This window comes from Triticum dicoccoides, chromosome 7B, assembly GCF_002162155.2.
Source record: "Triticum dicoccoides isolate Atlit2015 ecotype Zavitan chromosome 7B, WEW_v2.0, whole genome shotgun sequence".
Classification (NCBI taxonomy): Eukaryota; Viridiplantae; Streptophyta; class Magnoliopsida; order Poales; family Poaceae; genus Triticum; species Triticum dicoccoides.
In genome coordinates this window covers 528,029,066-528,048,401 of record NC_041393.1, presented here as the reverse complement: position 1 = coordinate 528,048,401, position 19,336 = coordinate 528,029,066, and the positions used below count along the sequence as shown (strand labels likewise).

Below are 19,336 nucleotides of genomic sequence, written 5' to 3'. Positions count from 1 at the left end.
GGTTATGAAGTTTTAATCAGACACAAAGAAAGATTGGGTCTTATAATGTTGCCTCCAAATGTATTCACCTTTGGGTGATGTCAACAATAATAGTTCATGCTAACGTACATCCAATTGGATATATATATCAGGATCACCCTAACACAAAGTGCTTGCCAAAGGATAAAATGAAAAAAAGGAAAGGTGAAGATCACCTTGACTCTTGCATAAAGTAAAAGACATAAAGTAAAAGATAGGCCCTTCGCAGAGGGAAGCAGAGGTTGTCATGCGCTTTTAGGGTTGGATACACAAAATCTTAATGCGAAAGAATGTCACTTTATATTGCCCCTTGTATATGGACCTTTATTATGCAGTCTTCGCTTTTATTGCTTCCATAACAAGTTCGTACAAAGCTTATTTTCTCCACACTAATAAGTCATGCATATTTAGAGAGCAATTTTTATTGCTTGCACCGATGACAACTTACTTGAAGGATCTTACTCAATCGATAGGTAGGTATGGTGGACTCTCATGGCAAAAACTAGGTTTAAGGATATTTGGAAGCACAAGTAGTATCTCTACTTGGTGCTAGGAATTTTGGCTAGAATGAGGGGGAAAGGCAAGCTCAACATGTTTGAATGATCCATGATAATATACTTTAACTGAGATACGAGAAAACATAACCCATCACGTTGTCTTCCTTGTCCAACATCAACTCTTTAGCATGTCATACTTAATGAGTGCTCCCAATTATGAAAGATGTCTATGATAATATATTTATATGTGAAACCTCCCTTCCTTCAATATTCTTTCATGAATTGTTCAAATGACCAATACAATGCCTGCTAACCGTCAATAAATTTACAACCTCTACTTCTTAGATGTGAAGTCATTACTCCCCATGGAGTAAGCAAATGAAACATATATAAATTCAGATTTATGACATTCAACTCATTCAACCATTTACTCATAGGATATAAGTGAAGCACAAGAGTAAATGAAAAGCTACTCCAAAAAGATATAAGTGAAGATCAATGAGTAGCTAAATAATTATGCAACTATGCAAAGACTCTCTCTCAATAAAGAATTTCAGATCTTGGTATTGTATTCAAACAGCAAGAAAAACAAAATAAAATGACATTTCAAGGATAGCACAACTCATGTGAAGAAGCAAAAACTTAGGCTCAACCGATACTAACCGATAGTTGTTGAAGAAGAAAGGTGGGATGCCTACCGGGGCATCCCCAAGCTTAGATGCTTGAGACTTCTTGAAATATTATCTTGGGGTGCCTTGGGCATCCCCAAGCTTGAACTTTTGTGTCTCCTTAATTCCTCTCATATCATGGTTTCTCTTTTTATCAAAAGCTTCATTCACAACAAACTCAACAAGAACTCGTGAGATAGGTTAGTATAAACCAATGCAAAACCTTATCATTTTATACTGTAACAAATCACTTAAATTATTATTAAACATTGAATACTAAATGCCTCTGCATATTTAACACTCCTATCCTCAAATAGAATCATTAAACAAGCAAACATATGCAAACAATGCAAACATAACAGTAATCTGCCAAAACAGTACAGTCTGTAAAGAATGCAAGAGTATCAATACTTCCCTGACTCCAAAAATTATGAGAGAAAATTACCACTGTAATAAATTTATCAGAGCTTCATATTCAAAAATATTCAACATTATACCATTCTCTTACTTTTCTAGGGAATTTTTGCAACAACGGTAAACTTTCTGTTTTCAAACAGCAACATGTATACTAGCAAAATAAGCATGGCAAAGGCTATCCTTGACATTTTTATTGAAACTAAAGATGCAAAACATTATTATAAATAATAGAAAGAAAATACTAACAAAAGAAAATGACGCTCCGAGCAAAACACATATCATGTGGCGAATAGAAATATAGCTCCAAGTAAAGTTACCGATGAACGAAGACGAAAGAGGGGATGCCTTCCGGGGCATCCCCAAGCTTAGGCTCTTGGTTGTCCTTGAATATTACCTTGGGGTGCCTTGGGCATCCCCAAGCTTAGGATCTTTCCACTCCTTATTTCATAGTCCATCGAATCTTTACCCAAAACTTGAAAACTTTTCAACCACACAAAACTCAAAACAAAACTCGTAAGCTCCGTTAGTATAAGAAAATAAAACCACCACTTAGGTACTGTAATAAACTCATTCTAAATTCATATTGGTGTAATATCTACTGTATTCTAACTTCTCTATGGTTCATACCCTCCGATACTACTCATAGATTATTCAAAATAAGCAAACAACGCACAGAAAACATAATCTGTCAAAAACAGAACAGTCTGTAGTAATCTGTATCAAACGTATACTTCTGGAACCCCAAAAATTATTAAATAAATTGCTGGACCTAAGGAATTTGTCTATTAATCACCTGCAAAAATAATCAACCTAAAAGCACTCTTCAGTAAAAAAAATGGCTAATCTCGTGAGCGCAAAAGTTTCTGTTTTTTACAGCAAGATCATATAAACTTCACCCAAGTCTTCCCAAAGGTTCTACTTGGCACTTTATTGAAACAAAACATATAAAACATGATTAATACAGTAGAATAATCATGTGAACACACAAAAACAGTAAGGATAAATATTGGGTTGTCTCCCAACAAGCGCTTTTCTTCAATGCCTTTCTAGCTAGGCATGATGATGGCAATGATGCTCACATAAAAGATAAGAATTGAAACATAAAGGGAGCATCATGAAGCATATGACTAGCACATTTAAGCCTAACCCACTTCCTATGCATAGGGATTTTATGAACAAACAACTTATGGGAACAATAATCAACTAGCATAGGATGGCACAACAAGCATAACTTCAAGATTTTCAACACATAGGGAGGAAACTTGACATTATTGCAATTCCTACAAGCATATATTCCTCCCTCATAATAATTTTCAGTAGCATCATGAATGAATACAACAATATAACCAGCACCTAAAGCATTCTTTTCATGATCTACAAGCATTGAAAATTTACTACTCTCCACATAAGCAAAATTCTTCTCATTCGGAATAGTGGAAGTACCATAAGAGACTTGAACACTAAAAATTGTTTCCACATTAAAAGAGTAATGTTCACAAAAAGGGTAATCATAATCATGACAAGATTTGTAAATATAATCATCACTACTTTTTATAGCATAAGTTTCATCACAATAATCATCATAAGTAGCAACTTCATTCTCATCATAATCGATTGAAACCTCTCCCAAGATAGTGGAATCACTAAATAAAGTTGATACTCTTCCAAATCCACTTTCATATTCATCACAATAAGGTTCAACATCCTCCAAAATAGTTGGATCACTAAATCCTAAAGTTGACACTCTTCCAAACCCACTTTCATCAATATAATCATCATAAGTAGGAGGCATGCTATCATCATAACAACTTTGCATATCAAAACTTGGGAGACAAAAAATATCATATTCATCAAACATAGCTTCCCCAAGCTTGGGCCCTTTCATATCATAAGCATAATCACTCTCATCATTAAAAATATGGATAGCACCAATAATAAAGCAATTATCATCATCACAATGAGTAGTAGGAGCAACATCATTTGGGAGGGATGCCTTTTTACCTTTGTTGCTCCTTCTTTTCTTTTTCTTCTTCACATTATGTGTGGGTTCAACCTTCCTTTTTGAGCTCCTTATTGACGAGATTGGTTGAATAGAAAGCTCCTCCTCGTTGCCTGATTCATCATAAGAAATAATAGGAGGATATTGGGAAGTCTCTTCCCTTTCATTAGTATTCTCATCATCTTCTATTTGCTTTCTTTTCTTTAGGTAATTGGCAATATAAGGATTTTCAATGCAATTCTCCGCACAAAACATATAAATCTTTTCTAGATCAATATCAAGGAATTTCTTATGGGCAAATTCTGGAAGATCCTTAAGTAAGCGTTTCAATTCTTCATAACCCAAAAGTAAACTAAGTTCATTGTAATGTGCAAGGGAGATCAAATCATCACAATTTTTGGACTCGATTCGATCATGAAACAATTTGCATTGGAGATGTAAATGACCATGTTTATTGCAAAGTTCACAAGTACGGCAAAGGAATTTTAAATTTTCAGCACTCACATCTAGCCTTTCTTGCAACCATTTAGTTTCTAAATGCTTATGCCTCTTGCAATAAATATCTTCTCTATTAGGTGTGTTCATGCAGACATGCACTCCACAAAAGTTGACATGCTCATAAGAGATATTTTCATCATGACTAGAGCAATCATCATTAATACTATGGATATTCAAGGAGTTCATACTAACAACATTGCAATCATGCTCATCATTCAAAGATTTAGTATCAAGCATTCTAATGCATTCTTCTTCTAGCACTTGAGCACAATTTCCTTTCCATCAAACTCACGAAAGATATTAAAAAGACGAACCGTACGAGACAAACTTAACTCCATTTTTTTGTTGTTTTCTTTTATAAACTAAACTAGTGATAGAAAAAGAAACAAAAAGATTCAATTGCAAGATCTAAAGATATACCTTCAAGCACTCACCTCCCCGACAACGGCGCCAGAAAAGAGCTTGATGTCTACTACACAACCTTCTTCTTGTAGACGTTGTTGGGCCTGCAAGTGCACAGGTTTGTAGGACAGTAGCAAATTTCCCTCAAGTGGATGACCTAAGGTTTATCAATCCGTACGAGGCGTAGGATGAAGATGGTCTCTCTCAAACAACCCTACAACCAAATAACAAAGAGTCTCTTGTCTCCCCAACACACCCAATACAATGGTAAATTGTATAGATGCACTTGTTCGGCGAAGAGATAGTGATACAAGTGCAATATGGATGGTAGATAAAGGTATTTGTAATCTGAAATTATAAAAATAGCAAGGTAACAAGTGGTAAAAGTGAGCGTAAACGGTATTGCAATGATAGGAAACAAGGCCTAGGGTTCATACTTTCACTAGGTGCAAGTTTTCTCAAGAATAATAACATAGATAGATCATATAACAATCCCTCAACATGCAACAAAGAGTCACTCCAAAGACACTAATAGCGGAGAACGAACGAAGAGATTATGGTAGGGTACGAAACCACCTCAAAGTTATTCTTTCGGATCGATCTATAGAAGAGTTCGTACTAGAATAACACCTTAAGACACAAATCAACCAAAACCCTAATGTCACCTAGATACTCCATTGTCACCTCAAGTATCTGTGGGCATGATTATACGATATGCATCACACAATCTCAGATTCATCTATTCAACCAACACAAAGTACTTCAAAGAGTGCCCCAAAGTTTCTACCGGAGAGTCAAGAACATGTGCCAACCCCTATGCATAGGTTCATGGGCGGAACCCGCAAGTTGGTCACCAAAACATACATCAAGAGGCACATGATATCCCATTGTCACCACAGATAAACACGGCAAGACATACATCAAGTGTTCTCATAAAAGACTCAATCCGATAAGATAACTTCAAAGGGGAAACTCAATTCATCACAAGAGAGTAGAGGGGGAGAAATATCATAAGATCCAACTACAACAACAAAGCTCGGGATACATCAAGATCGCGCCATAGAGGGAACACGAGAGAGAACACGAGAGAGAGAGAGATAGATCAAACACATAGCTACTAGTACATACCCTCAGCCTCGAGGGTGAACTACTCCCTCCTCGTCATGGAGAGCGCCGGGATGATGAAGATGGCCACTGGTGATGGGATCCCCCTCTGGCAGGGTGCCGGGAAGGGCTCCCGAGAGGTTTTTGGTGGCTACAGAGGCTTGCGGCGGCGGAACTCCCGATCTATCTTGATATTCAATGGTTTTAGGGTACGTGGGAATATATAGGCGAAAGAAGTCGGTCGGGGGTGCCCGAGGGGTCCACGAGACAGGGGGCCGCGCCCTGTAGGGGGGGCTCCCCCTATCTCCTGGGCTCCTCGAGGATCTTTTGACTTGATCTCCAAGCCTCCAGGATGACAATCTTCCAAAAAATCACGTTGCCGAAGGTTTCATTCCGTTTGGACTCCGTTTGATATTCCTTTTCTTCGAAATACTGAAACAGGCAATAAAACAGCAATATGGGCTGGGCCTCCGGTTAGTAGGTTAGTCCCAAAAATAATATAAAAGTGTATAATAAAACTCATAATCATTCAAAACACATAATAATATAGCATGAATGCTTCATAAATTATAGATACGTTGGAGACGTATCAGTCTTCACCCTACAACACATGGCCTTACGACCATGACAACTTTGTTTTGTGGGTGGCATTTTTGGAGTAAAATATCAACTTTGTTAGAATCCAAAACCTTTTTAATCTACCTTGAAGGCAAATCTAAACAGACCAGCGATGTCACCATGATGTGTTTTTCAACGCCACGATAAGTAGTGTCTATGCATCATGATATTTTTTATTTTTTATATACCCGTTCAGCAGGCAAATTTTTTTTCAACGTCACCTGTAGCTATGATTACCCGTCCAGCAGGCAAATTTTTTTATTTGTTTGTACGGACTGCCGAACTGATATCCTTGTGCGATCGGGCATGTAAAAACTAAGTATATTTATTTTTTTATTGTGATCGGACGATAATGTAATACGACACTGCTATGAGATTTGGCGTGCCCTTTCTGATCGGACAGGTTTGAATTTTAAATTTACTTTCCACATGTACAATGTACAGATAGTTGTGGATGGCCGTCATCCACGTCCATGTCCATGAACGGATGTGATGTCCGGTTTGCTTGTCAACTTTGGACATGCCCTCAGAAAAAGCTTCGGACATCCCTTAAGCCACATATATATTTCTCGTGTCCCCCACTATATACATTGAAAAAAAAAACTGCTCTCGTCTCCTCTCGCGTTCCCGTCGATAAGCGATTGATCGCCGCCGCGCGCCCTAGGGCATAACCGCATGAGGGCCGTCAGCGCCTCTCGGAAGCTTCGTCAAGAACTCGACGTGGGTGGCCTGCACCGGCTGCCGCGCGCATGCCGAGGCGGATCAGCCGATCTGCCGGGCTTCTCCGACCTCGCGGTCGATACGGCTCAGACCTAACCTCATGATCGATACAGGTATGTTGTACAGATGCCAAGTTACATACGTACATGACTACATGTTCCATCCATACAAGATACAACATATGTAGGGCCGCGTAAGCTACGGGATTAAGTGAAAGTCTAGTTTACTTAGTATTCTACTAGTTCTGTTACGCATTAAGAATGAAGAAAAACACACCACCAACCTAGAGTTACATCAATAGAAATGTACTTTCTCCGTAAACTAATATAAGACCTTTGAATCTACCACTATCATCATTGATGGCCGTGGTATGAATGGAAGGAGCCCACCAAGATATGGATGGGGATAGAAAACCCATGTGACAAGGAGGACTTAGAGTTTTTCTATGCATCCACCACTATCATTGTTCGTAACGGTGCAAAAACCCCCTTCTGGGACTCACCTTGGCTCCTTGGACGCAAACCGAAAGACATTGCCCTGCTCATTCACGAAGCGTCCACGAGAAAGAATTGGAAGGTTCGAGAGGCCCTCAAACACAACGCGTGGATTCTCAAGATCAAACCTCCCGCCAACGTCTCCGCGGAGCACATCACACAATTCTTCACACTTTGGGCGCTTTTGCATGAGGTCCAACTCGATGACGACATCATATGGAAGCATATGTCTAGTGGGCTCTACTCGGCGGCATCCGAATACAAGGCACAATTTTTAGGGATGGTTCTCTCACCCATGGATAAAATGATATGGAAGGCTTGGGCTCCTCCAAAGATCAAGTTCTTTGATTGGTTGGCTCTACAAGATAGAGTTTGGACCGCCGATAGATTGGCGAAACGTGGGTGGCCCAACTGTGGTCTTTGCCCTCTCTGTAAGAGAGTGCAAGAATGTGAGTCTCATCTCTTCTTCAAATGCCGCTACACTCGAAGGCTTTGGTCTTTGATCATTGACAGGTACCACATTATCGGACTTGACGTCTCCGGTTGGCCCTTGTTCGACTCGGTTGAGGCTTGATGGGCAAGTACCTGCGGCAACGACACGCCAAACCATCAAGCTAAGGCGTTCCTAACATTGTTTCATGGACTATCTGGAACGAGCGAAACGCAAGAGTCTTCAAGCACAAGAGCGCACCGCCGACTATATTGCTTGCCTCCATAGAGACCGAGGCCAACCTTTGGGTCATAGCCGGTGCAAAGAAATTAGGGTCCATTATTTTGCGAGAGTAATCTCATGTCATGTATTCGGGTTACTTGTAACAAACTCTATTCTCTTTTATTTAATGGATGAGGCAAAACGTTTGCCTTCGTTTCAAAAACTATATATAAGACCTTTGATTAGTGATCTACAAGGCCTTACAAGAGGGAATACTGCTGTGGCTTTCTTCTGAGTTACAAAATGTATTGTTACAGTTTGATATCGATACTATGTGTACTAGAAGACTTGATATATTTTTGCACTAATACCGACATTGTCTTGTCAAATCCTGGCTTTGGTGTCCCTATGCATTATCACCTTAGCAGCTACCCGGCCAATGGTTGGTATTCCAAAATATAAATACGAACAATAAGCTACCCGACCGAGATATTGTTGGTGCAAAGGTGACATATGGTGTGTACATTTCTGCTAGTTGACCTAGGTTATGGTGTTTCTTTTTATATGAAGAGCGAATATTGGTGGAAGCGCATATTTCTCAAAGTTGACATGCAAACATGTGGTCGCTATAGCCTACAGTGTGTCATGGCACATTTGGCGCTTCAATTTTCATATAAATATTGAAGAGGGATATTGACTTAAGCACCTGACGGTCACTGGCACATCAGACATGGCGCCCGCTACTGAAAATGCGAGAACGGTGGTAGCACCTCTTCGGATCTATCAACATAGCCGGCGATCTATGCGTCTGGTACCAATGAAGAACTTAACTGTGTTTTCCAGAGCATGTAGTTTTTCCCTGCTGAGCTTCTCAGAATTATGTGCTCAAGGAGCGTCGTCGCCTGAGAAGAGGAGAGGATGCCATCTAGATACATGCTCAAATATCATGCAAACATGTGCGAAGAGAGGAGGACTATGTGGTGAGGCGTGTCTACCGGGTAGGGGCCACTCTGTTTATACCGATCATTGTCAAGCAATATTACTTTGAGTACCAAGTCTAGGGTTAACCGGATAACACTTATCAGCACATTATTGGCATTTCAAATGACACATTAGCAAACTCTAGCATAAATATCATATCAAAGTTGTGTGGAAATAATTCGTCAAAGAGCGCTAGAAAGTCGTAGGTAAGTATATGGTATGGATAGCTTTCAGATAGAAAGCTGCTGCTCCATTTTTAAATTTAATTTTTGAAACTTGCTGCTCATTTTTCTTAGTGACGCGAGAGAGATAGGAAGCTACTGCTTCGCTTGCCTTCGTTTTGTAGAAGCAAAGCTTTAACTATCGAAACAACAATTTTATCGAGGTGGGACGGGGTTTGCGGTTAACCTTGTTATGTTACTGTGGAAAACATTCAAATAAATTTTGAATTCAGAAATTTTCATCTGGAAATAGTTGACCCTGAACTTGAAAACAAAGAAACAAAACGGTGAGTGGAATCTATTCGGTAACCCGGGCTGGGAAACTCGGGAACCAAAACGGTCGGAGAATTTATTGCCCGACAACCAAACCTTGCTTATTAGTCAGGTGAATTCTTCAAAGAATTAGACCTCAGTAGAGACGATTTTGTCAGGGTTCCCAATAGGTAGAGTAACTCTGTCTATCCATCCGCCAAACCGATCTGAAATACTCACCACACGACAATGCTCTGCGCGGAAATAATCAAATAAGAGTGAGGAATCTGCTGCCTTGTAGGCTAGAGCTTTTAGCCTAGTTTAGTTTGGAGATATGAATCTGCTGCCGCATTCATACTTGTGTGTGTGCGCGCGCGCGTACATACTTTATCTCTTTGGACTCTGTTTCTCACAGGGAAACCGGGGAACCGGGGAAACTTGAGCTTGGCTCGGCACGTAACTGTTCTTGCATATTTGGGAAACCTGAATGTCCAAGCAAGAGATCGCAGTCTGAGCACACGATGATACTGTACATGATAGTGCATTAGTAGAAGGAACCCCTTTGCTTACCGTCTGAGCGCACGATGATAGTCCATTAGTAGAAGGAACCCCCAATCAGTTAACTTCAGGTCAACATGGAAATGAATAAAGTCAGCTTGCTCTACTTGCAAGAAACGGCCAGTTTATTTCGATAAACAACGCATCTAATGCCTGAATTGTGTCGTGGAGTCGACTTCAAATGGACAAACGTGCAGACAATTACAACAATTCTTTTGCTTATCCTTACTGCGTTTTTCCTTCTTTTTTGTTTGTCACATCATTCTACACCATACGGCTTCTATATAGCCGAGTTACTGGTACGCCGGTGCACACAGAATTCTTCGCAAGAACTCGCTAAGAATACTTCACAAGTAGAGTACTAGATCGAGAGTGTCAAATGGAAGCAACAGACGAGGAGAGGCCACTGCTGAGCCAGCATCCACAGGTGATAGATATTCCTCCGCTCAACCAGCATCCCTGTTGTCTACGAGTAATTAGCATGTAATACCAAATGTTGAATCTCCATGTGACACATAGCACGTGGAAATGTGTTATCAAGTTTAGTTTCTGCATTTTTGTTTAGGATGAATGTTCAAGGTACACGAGTGATGGAACAGTTGATTTCTACAGACAGCCCGCTCTCAAGCAGAGCACTGGCAACTGGAGAGCATGCTTCTTCATTCTAGGTACTGCAGAAAGCTTACTAAGAACATCTGCTTCCTGCTCCACATTTTCCATACAGAAGTAACATGTTGAGCCTTGGGCCTAATCAGGTGCCGAATTCAGTGAATGCATGTGCTTCTTCGCCGTCGCCAAGAACTTGGTCACCTACCTTACGACGGTGCTCCATGAGAGCAACGTCGACGCTGCGAGGAATGTGTCGACCTGGATCGGCAGCTGCTTCCTCACGCCGGTCATCGGAGCCTTCTTGGCCGACTCTTATTGGGGAAGATACACCACAATTGCAGTTTTCCTGTCGGTTTACATCATTGTAAGCGAGACAACGTTTCTGAATTTACTGTATAATGGTGTGCGACATTTCTGCAAATTTTCATTGACCATGTGCAATATCTCTGAAAAATTGTCTTTGTGCCAGGGGATGCTCATCATGACATCATCGGCGGCGCTTCCGTTTTTCCTTCCGCGTTCCTCCGACGAGAGTGGTGGTGTCCATCCTGCCGCCGTCTACCTTGGGCTCTACCTTGTTGCCCTCGGCACAGGTGGAATCAAACCCTGTGCCGCGGCCTTGGGCGCTGATCAGTTCGACGGCGCCGACCCAAAGGAGCGGGTGGCCAAGGGCTCCTTCTTCAACTGGTACTACTTCTCGATCAACATTGGCTCGCTGCTGGCGTCGACCTTGCTCGTATGGGTGCAGGATAACATCGGGTGGACCGTCGGGTTCGGGATCCCGACGGTCCTCATAGGATTCGGCCTAGCCGTGTTCGTCGCCGGGGGGAGGATTTACAGGTACAAGCCACTAGGACGGGGAGGTAGCCCGCTGGCGAGGGTCTTCCAGGTGGTTGTGGCAGCCACGAGGAATTGCCGTCTCGAGCTGCCCGATGATTCCTCGGCCCTGCACGAAAATGACAGAGGTGAGCATACAAGTCAATTCACGTTCTTTGACAAGGCTGCGATCGTGCTGCCGTCGTCGGAGAAGAAGGGCCCGTGGCGGCTCTGCACGGTGTCGCAGGTCGAGGAGCTGAAGACGCTGCTGCGGATGTCTCCCGTCTGGGCGTCGCTGCTCATCTTCTTCGCGGTCACCGGGCAGATGTCGTCCACGCTTATCGAGCAGGGCATGGCTATGGACAAGCGCGTCGGCGCCTTTGTTGTGTCGCCTGCGTCCCTGTCTACCTTCGACGTCATCAGCGTCCTGGTCTGGGTTCCTATTTATGACGCCGTCCTGGTGCCGCTCGCCCGGCGTGTCACCGGCGAGGACAGGGGCTTCACGCAGCTCCAGCGCATTGGTGTCGGCCTGGCACTGTCCGCGGCCGGCATGGCGTACGCTGCGTTGATTGAGACAAGGCGGCTGGCGGCGCCGGCGAGCTCGATGAGCATCATGTGGCAGGCGCCGTGCTACTTCGTGCTGGGCGCGGCCGAGGTGTTCACCAGCATCGGCATGCTCGAGTTCTTCTACGATCAGTTCCCAGGGTCCATGAAGAGCCTCGGCTCGGCGCTCGCGCTGCTCGCCATCGCTGGCGGTAACTACCTCAACTCTGTCCTACTCGGCGCTGTCGCGTCCACCACCGGGTGGATCGCGGACAATCTCGACCAAGGTCACCTTGACTACTTCTTCTGGTTCATGGCTGGTCTCAGCGTGCTCAACCTGTTGCAGTTCGTCTACTGCTCGACCAGATACAAAAGCATAGATCAGCTTTAGTATAGTACTAGTCAATTGTAAATGATTTCAATTTGAAACTCTTTGATGGATTGTAAATTATCTACTGTTGCAGTTTCCGCGTTTTTTTTGCGAGGTACTCGCGTCTAGCTTCTTGATGACGTATCAAGTGAAAATGGAATTCAGTGCAGCTGGACTCTAGATGGTCAACTGTAATTTATTTTGAAAGGGAAAGACCATCGGCCTCTACATCAAAAGATACACGGACCAAATATTATTAATAATTAAAAATGCTGAGTAAATCAGCTTATACAAATAAAAAAAATATCTAAGGTCATGCGCATATGATATGCCTCACCACATCATCTCCAAATCGTACCGTCAAACCTATGACGACATATTTGCACACAAAGACCGCATCGCCTCAAGGCAACACCTTTAATAAGGTCAATGGTGCAACTAGACGACCTCAACCAGGACCAAATAATATCAATAAGCGGTTTGAAGCGAGGTGGTTCCTAGAAGATGGGTGTGAGGAGGTTGTGGTGAATGCTTGCGACAAAGCTGGGAGTACATGGGAGGGTAATGCGGCACAGCGGCACAAGTGTGTATCGCGGGAACTTGATGAATGGAGCAGAGATGTATTGGGTGACTTGCAAAAACGTATTAAAAAGCTCAAAGAGGAGTTAGAAAGGTGCCGAAGAGGGGATCTAACAGAAGCTGTGGTCCGGAGGGAACAAGTGCTATGTTTCAAGCTTGAGCGTCTTGAAGAGCAGCTCGAAATCTTCTAGAAACAGAGAGCACATACAAACTGGCTGGTAAAGGGGGTAGAAACACAAAGTTTTTCCACAAATTTGCCTTGAATAGAAAACGCAAGAACCATATGGGGAAGTTAAGGGGAGATGATGGGGTGGAGGTTCGAGGGGAGGATGGTCTGAAGTCACTCACAACTAATCATTTCTTTAACTTGTTTACCCCCATGGCAGGTACAAATATAAATCATGGGCTTGAGGCGATGTTACCTCTGGTGACTCCGCAAATGAATGAGCTTCTGTGTAGTGAATACACGGAAAAGGAGATCAAGAAATCAATGGATGAAATGGGGGATCTCAAGGCACCGGGAGCGGATGGTATGCCAGCTGTGTTCTATAAAAGGTTTTGGAGTACAGTGAGTGATGCCGTGGTACAAGAGGTGTTGAACATGTTGCGAGGTGGCAGTATACCAGAGGGATGGAATGAAACAACTGTGGTACTCATCCCAAAGGTTCGGAACCCAGATCGAATAAAGGATCTACGCCCTATTAGCCTATGCAATGTCGTTTACAAGCTTGTATCAAAGGTGATTGCAAACTGGCTCAAACTAATTTTGGACAAGCTTATTTCTGCAAACCAGAGTGCCTTCATCCCGGGACGATTGGTCTCGGATAATACCATTCTTGCATATGAGATGACACACCATATGAGAAGGAAGAGGAAGGGGAATGATGTTCTCATGGCCCTTAAGCTGGATATGAGCAAAGCGTACGACAGAGTTGAATGGCCTTTCTTGGAGAGGATGATGAGAAGAATGGGCTTTGCGAATGCCTTTTTGCAGTTGGTAATGAAGTGTGTCACAACGGTTTCTGCGTTGCCATTCTGGACGAATGTTCAAGGTACACGAGCGATACTTTTACCCGACATGGATGGCAGCATGATCTTCAGGTTGGCCCTCCAACATCTTAGGTGGTATACAGTCTCCACATGATTACTTGTATTATGCTTTTTTTGATTTTATTTGGAACTTGGACTTGATTATGGTTGTGTGCATCCCAGTTATGAAGAGGCCGGGTGTAATGCTTAAGAATTTAGCTACAATTCAGTCAGCTGAAATTTCACTTTTGGGTCAGTCTTTTTTGTGGCCATTGGATTTTTCTCCGAGATTCGTGCTGCATTTTTTTTCCTGGCATGTGTTGTTTGTTGTGTGGGCTTCTTTCTTTTTTTTGACTGACCCCTTATTTGGTCCAGTCGATTTCCTTCTGGCCCGAAGCCCATTAACTGTGCGATCTAGTCCTCCACTCTTTCCCTTTGTTTTTAATATTTTTTTGTTTTTCTATGCTTTTGCCTTTGTTTTTTTGTTTCTCTTCGTTAGTTGGTTTTATTTTTTGTTTTGTGGATATTTATGGGATGTTGGGTGAGTGTAATTTACAAACATAATAATTTGCAATATGTGCGAAAATTACACTACTATATGATTATTGTTTGTGTACTAAAAACATGTAATTTAAGAGCGAAGTTGTGTGCAAGTTTTGCAAACTTTTTTCGTTAACTTTGGTAATAATACTCCTTATTTTTATTTATTTATTTTTCTTCTTAAATGGTAATACTAATGACACTAATTTATTCTTTCTTAGAAAACCTTATTGTTTTGATTTTGTTTTAGTTTCTATTTTAAGTTTTACTTATAAAAGGGTAATACCAATGTTAGTAATTCATTCTTCCTTAGAAAACATCATTATTTTTTTCCTTAAAGAGTAATACGTAAGCCACTAATTCATTATTTTCTTGAAAACTCTGGTATTTTGGTTTTTTTAGTATTACTTTATTTGCTTTATTCTTTAATGATAATACCAGTGCATCAAATTCATTTCTTCACAAGAAACTTCCTTTTTGTGAAAATTACACTATTATATTTTTATTCCCGCATGTTATAAAAAGTGTAACTTTTGTGCAAATTGTTTGCAAAATATTTCATTATCTTTTTATTATTTTCAGTTCTTGTCTTCTTAACTGGAAACCAATAACACTAGTTCATTATTTCTTAGAAAATTTCACTATTTTAATTTTGCTTAAGTTTTTATTTCATTTCCTTTATTCTTTAAGGGTAATACCAATACCTCTAATTCATTCCTACTTATGATTTTTGTGAAATTTCACTATTTGTGCTTATTCTTGCATATTATAAAAAAGCACAATTTCTATTCAAACCGCGTGCAAATTCTGTCATTTTTTTCACCTTTCTTTCTTCTTAAACTGTAATACTGATACCACTCTATTCATTATTTTGATCTGGAGAAGTAGAGACACCATGGATCAAATACCAATACCACTAACTCATTCTTTCTTTAGAAAAAGTTTTTTTGTGAAAAAATTCACTATTATGTGTTTATTCAAAGCACAAATTATGTGCAAATTTTGTCATTATTTTGTTTAATTTTTTATATCATTTCTTTCCTATTTAAGTGTATTTTTGCTTCATTTTCTATTTTTGTTCTCTGTTTCTCTGGGTTTTTGTTTTCCCTTTCTCTTTTCTTATTGGTTATTCTTGTGTCTTTTGGATTTTTTGCTGAGTGTAATTATATACAAAAATAGTATGTAATATGTGCCAAAATTTCATGACTATATGATTAATTTTGCATATTACGATAAAGTGCAATTTTGCTGCATAATTGTGTGCAAGTTTTTTTAGTTGTCTTTCTTCATAAAGGAAATGCATTATTTCAGTTATACTATGTGCAAAAAATTCACAATTATGTGTTTATTCATGCATATTAGTACAAAGCGCAATTTATGTGTAGATTGTGTGCAAATCTTATCATTATTTTGTTTTTGTTTTTTATATCATTTTCTTTCCTACTTAAGGGTATTTTTGCTTCATTTTCTATTTGTGTTTTCTGTTTCTATGGGTTTTCTTTTTCCCTTTTTCTTTCCTTTATTGGTTATTGTTGTTTTTTGTGGGCTTTTGGCTGAGTGTAATTATATACAAAGAAATATTATATAATGTGTGCCAAAATTTCATGACTATATGATTATTTTTGCATATTATGATAAAGTGCAATTTTGGTGCATAATTGTGTACAAGCTTTTTTAAATTGTCTTTCTTCTTAAAGGAAATACATTATTTCAGTTACACTATGTGGAAATTATAGTAGAATGCAAAAATGCACTATTATATGCTTATTCTTTGCATATTTTAAGAAGTGTAATACCAGTGCAACTCACTATAATTAACAACTCAGTATAATTAAAACCATGTTTCAGGTAGTCGACCATGTTTCTTCTTTTCGTTATTAGGTTAACAACTCGGTATAATTAAAACCATGCTACTCATGCAACCACCTTCCTGATTAAGCTGCATCACTATGATTAATTTGCAAAGTTGGAACTGTGTATATTACCATCTGTACAAGGGTTTTCTATGGAAGTCTTTGTACTAATTCATAGGGAGTGTGCATGTGTTGTTGGGTTCTTTCCATTGCCCATATCACTATGCATTGTGTTGTGATGCTTGTGGTTAGGTTGCATGTGGCAAACCTGACATTGGACTTATTGGTAAGAGTGGCCAAGGCCAAGGAGTCCACCGGCACACAAGCGCTGGGCTTGCGATTCAGCAAACACGTCAATCATTGAAGAAACTAGGACGGTGCATTCAACTCCTCCTCGCCCCTCGACTGAAACGAGTATGGGTTAGTCAACTGACCCAAAAATAAAAGTCAGTCAAGTCACCTGTAGCCGCTCCTAATATTTAAACCTTTTAAGTAATAAAGCGTCCTTTATTGAAAAAAGGTACACGAGCGATGGAACAATTTGATTTTTACAGACAGCCTGCTGTCAAGCAGAGCACTGACAACTTGAGAGCATGCTTCTTCATTCTAGGTAAAGCTTACTAAGAACATATGCTTCATGTTCCACATTTTCCATGCAGAAGTAACATGTTGAGCCTTGGACCTAAATCGGGTGCCGAATTCAGCGAATGCTTGTGTTTGGCCGCCGTAGCCAAGAACTTGGTCACCTACCTTACGACGGTGCTCCACGAAAGCAACATCGACGCTGCGAGGCATATGGCGACCAGGATCGGCAGCTGCTTCCTCACGCCGGTCATCAGAGCCTTCTTGGCTGACTCTTATTGGGGAAGATACTCGACAATTGAAGTTTTCCTGTCCGTTTATTTCATTGTAAGCTTGACAACGTTTCTGAAATTACTGTAAAGGCATTTATGCAAATTTTCATTGACCATGTGCAATATCTAAAAAATTGTCTTGTGCCAGAGGATGCTCATCATGAGATCATCGGCGGCGTTTCCGTTTTTCCTTCCGCGTTTCTCCGACAAGAGTGGTGGTGTCCATCCTGCTGCCGTCTACCTAGGGCTCTACCTTGTCGCCCTCGGCACAGGTGGAATCAAACTCTGTGCCGCGGCCTTGGGCGCCGATCAGTTCGATGGCGCCGACCCAAATGAGCGGGTGTCCAAGGGCTCCTTCTTTAACTGGTTCTACTTCTCGACCAACATTGTCTCGCTGCTGGCGGCGACCTTGCTCATATGGGTGCAGGCCAACATCGAGTGGACCATCGGGTTCGCGATCCCGACGGTCCTCATAGGATTCGGCCTAGCCGTGTTCGTCGCCGGGGGAAGGATTTACAGGTACAAGCCACTAGGAGGGGGAGGTAGCCCGGTGGCGAGGGTCTTCCAGGTGGTTGTGGCAGCCACAAGGAATTGTCGTCTCGAGCTGCGCGATGATTCCTCGGCCGTGCACGAAAATGACAGAGCTGAGCATACCAGTCAATTCACGTTCTTTGATAAGGCTGCGATCGTGCTGCCGTTGTTGGAGAAGAAGGGCCTGTGGCGGCTCTGCATGGTGTCGCAAGTTGAGGAGTTGAATATACTATTGCGGATGTAACCCGTCTGGGCGTCACTGCTCATCTTCTTCGCGGTCATCGCGCAGATGTCGTTGATACGTCTCCAATGTATCTATAATTTTTGATTGTTTCATGCTATTATATTACCCGTTTTGGATGTTTATGGGATTTACTTTACACTTTTATATCATTTTTTGGACTAACCTACTAACCGAAGGCCCAACCCAAATTGCTGTTTTTGTGTGCCTATTTTAGTGTTTCAAAGAAAAGGAATATCAAACGGAGTCCAAACGGAATGAAACCTTCGGGAGCGATCTTTTTGGAACACATGCAATCCAGGAGACATGGAGTGGATGTCAAGCAGTGAACGAGGCGGCCACGAGGGTGCCCGGCGCGCCCCAACCCTCGTGGGCCCCTCGAGCATCAACCGACCTACTTCTTCCTCCTATATATATCCACGTACCCTGAAAACATCCAAGAGCACCACGAAAAACTATTTCCACCGCCGTAACCTTCTGTATCCGCGAGATCCCTTCTTGGAGCCTTCGCCGGCGCTCCGCCGGAGGGGGAATCGACCATGGAGGGCTTCTACATCAACACCATAGCCTCTCTGATGAGTTGTGAGTAGTTTACCACAGACCCTCGGGTCCATAGTTATTAGCTAGATGGCTTCTTCTCTCTCTTTGAATCTCAATACAAAGTTCTCCTCGATCTTCTTGGAGATCTATTCGATGTAACTCTTTTTGCGGTGTGTTTGTCGAGATCCGATGAATTGTGGGTTTATGATCAAGTTTATCTATGAGAAATAATTGAATCTTCTCTGAATTCTTTTATGTGTGATTGGTTATCTTTGCAAGTCTCTTCGAATTATCAGTTTGGTTTGGCCTACTAGATTGATCTTTCTTGCAATGGGAGAAGTGCTTAGCTTTGGGTTCAATCTTGCAGTGTCCTTTCCGAGTGACAGCAGGGGCAACAAGGCACGTATTGTATTGTTGCCATCGAGGATAAAAATATGGGGTTTATATCATATTGCTTGAGTTTATCCCTCTACATCATGTCATCTTTCTTAATGCGTTACTCTGTTCTTCATGAACTTAATACTCTAGATGCAGGCAGGAGTCGATCGATGTGTGGAGTAATAGTAGTAGATGCAGGCAGGAGTCGGTCTACTTGTCACAGACATGATGCCTATATACATGATCATGCCTAGATAATCTCATAACTATGCTCTTTTCTATCAATTGCTCGACAGTAATTTGTTCACCCACTGTAATACTTATGCTATCTTGAGAGAAGCCACTAGTGAAACC

At 41.4% G+C, this 19,336-nt stretch overlaps 1 protein-coding gene across 2 annotated transcripts; it reads left to right on the top strand.

The window, feature by feature from the left end:
* The first annotated feature begins 10,393 nt into the window (after positions 1 to 10,393).
* On the top strand, positions 10,394 to 12,544 carry LOC119341587 (protein NRT1/ PTR FAMILY 8.3-like). 2 transcript variants are annotated; one of them, XM_037613458.1, is made up of 4 exons: positions 10,394 to 10,526; positions 10,665 to 10,767; positions 10,855 to 11,072; positions 11,178 to 12,544. In XM_037613458.1, exons 1-4 carry the CDS (start codon positions 10,479 to 10,481, stop codon positions 12,456 to 12,458), a joined length of 1,650 nt encoding a protein of 549 aa, XP_037469355.1. In that variant the 5' UTR covers positions 10,394 to 10,478; the 3' UTR covers positions 12,459 to 12,544. The 2 variants fall into 2 exon arrangements, with proteins under 2 accessions (XP_037469355.1, XP_037469356.1); XM_037613459.1 differs by having other exon boundaries at positions 10,413 to 10,526; positions 10,868 to 11,072.
* The last annotated feature ends 6,792 nt before the right edge of the window (positions 12,545 to 19,336 follow it).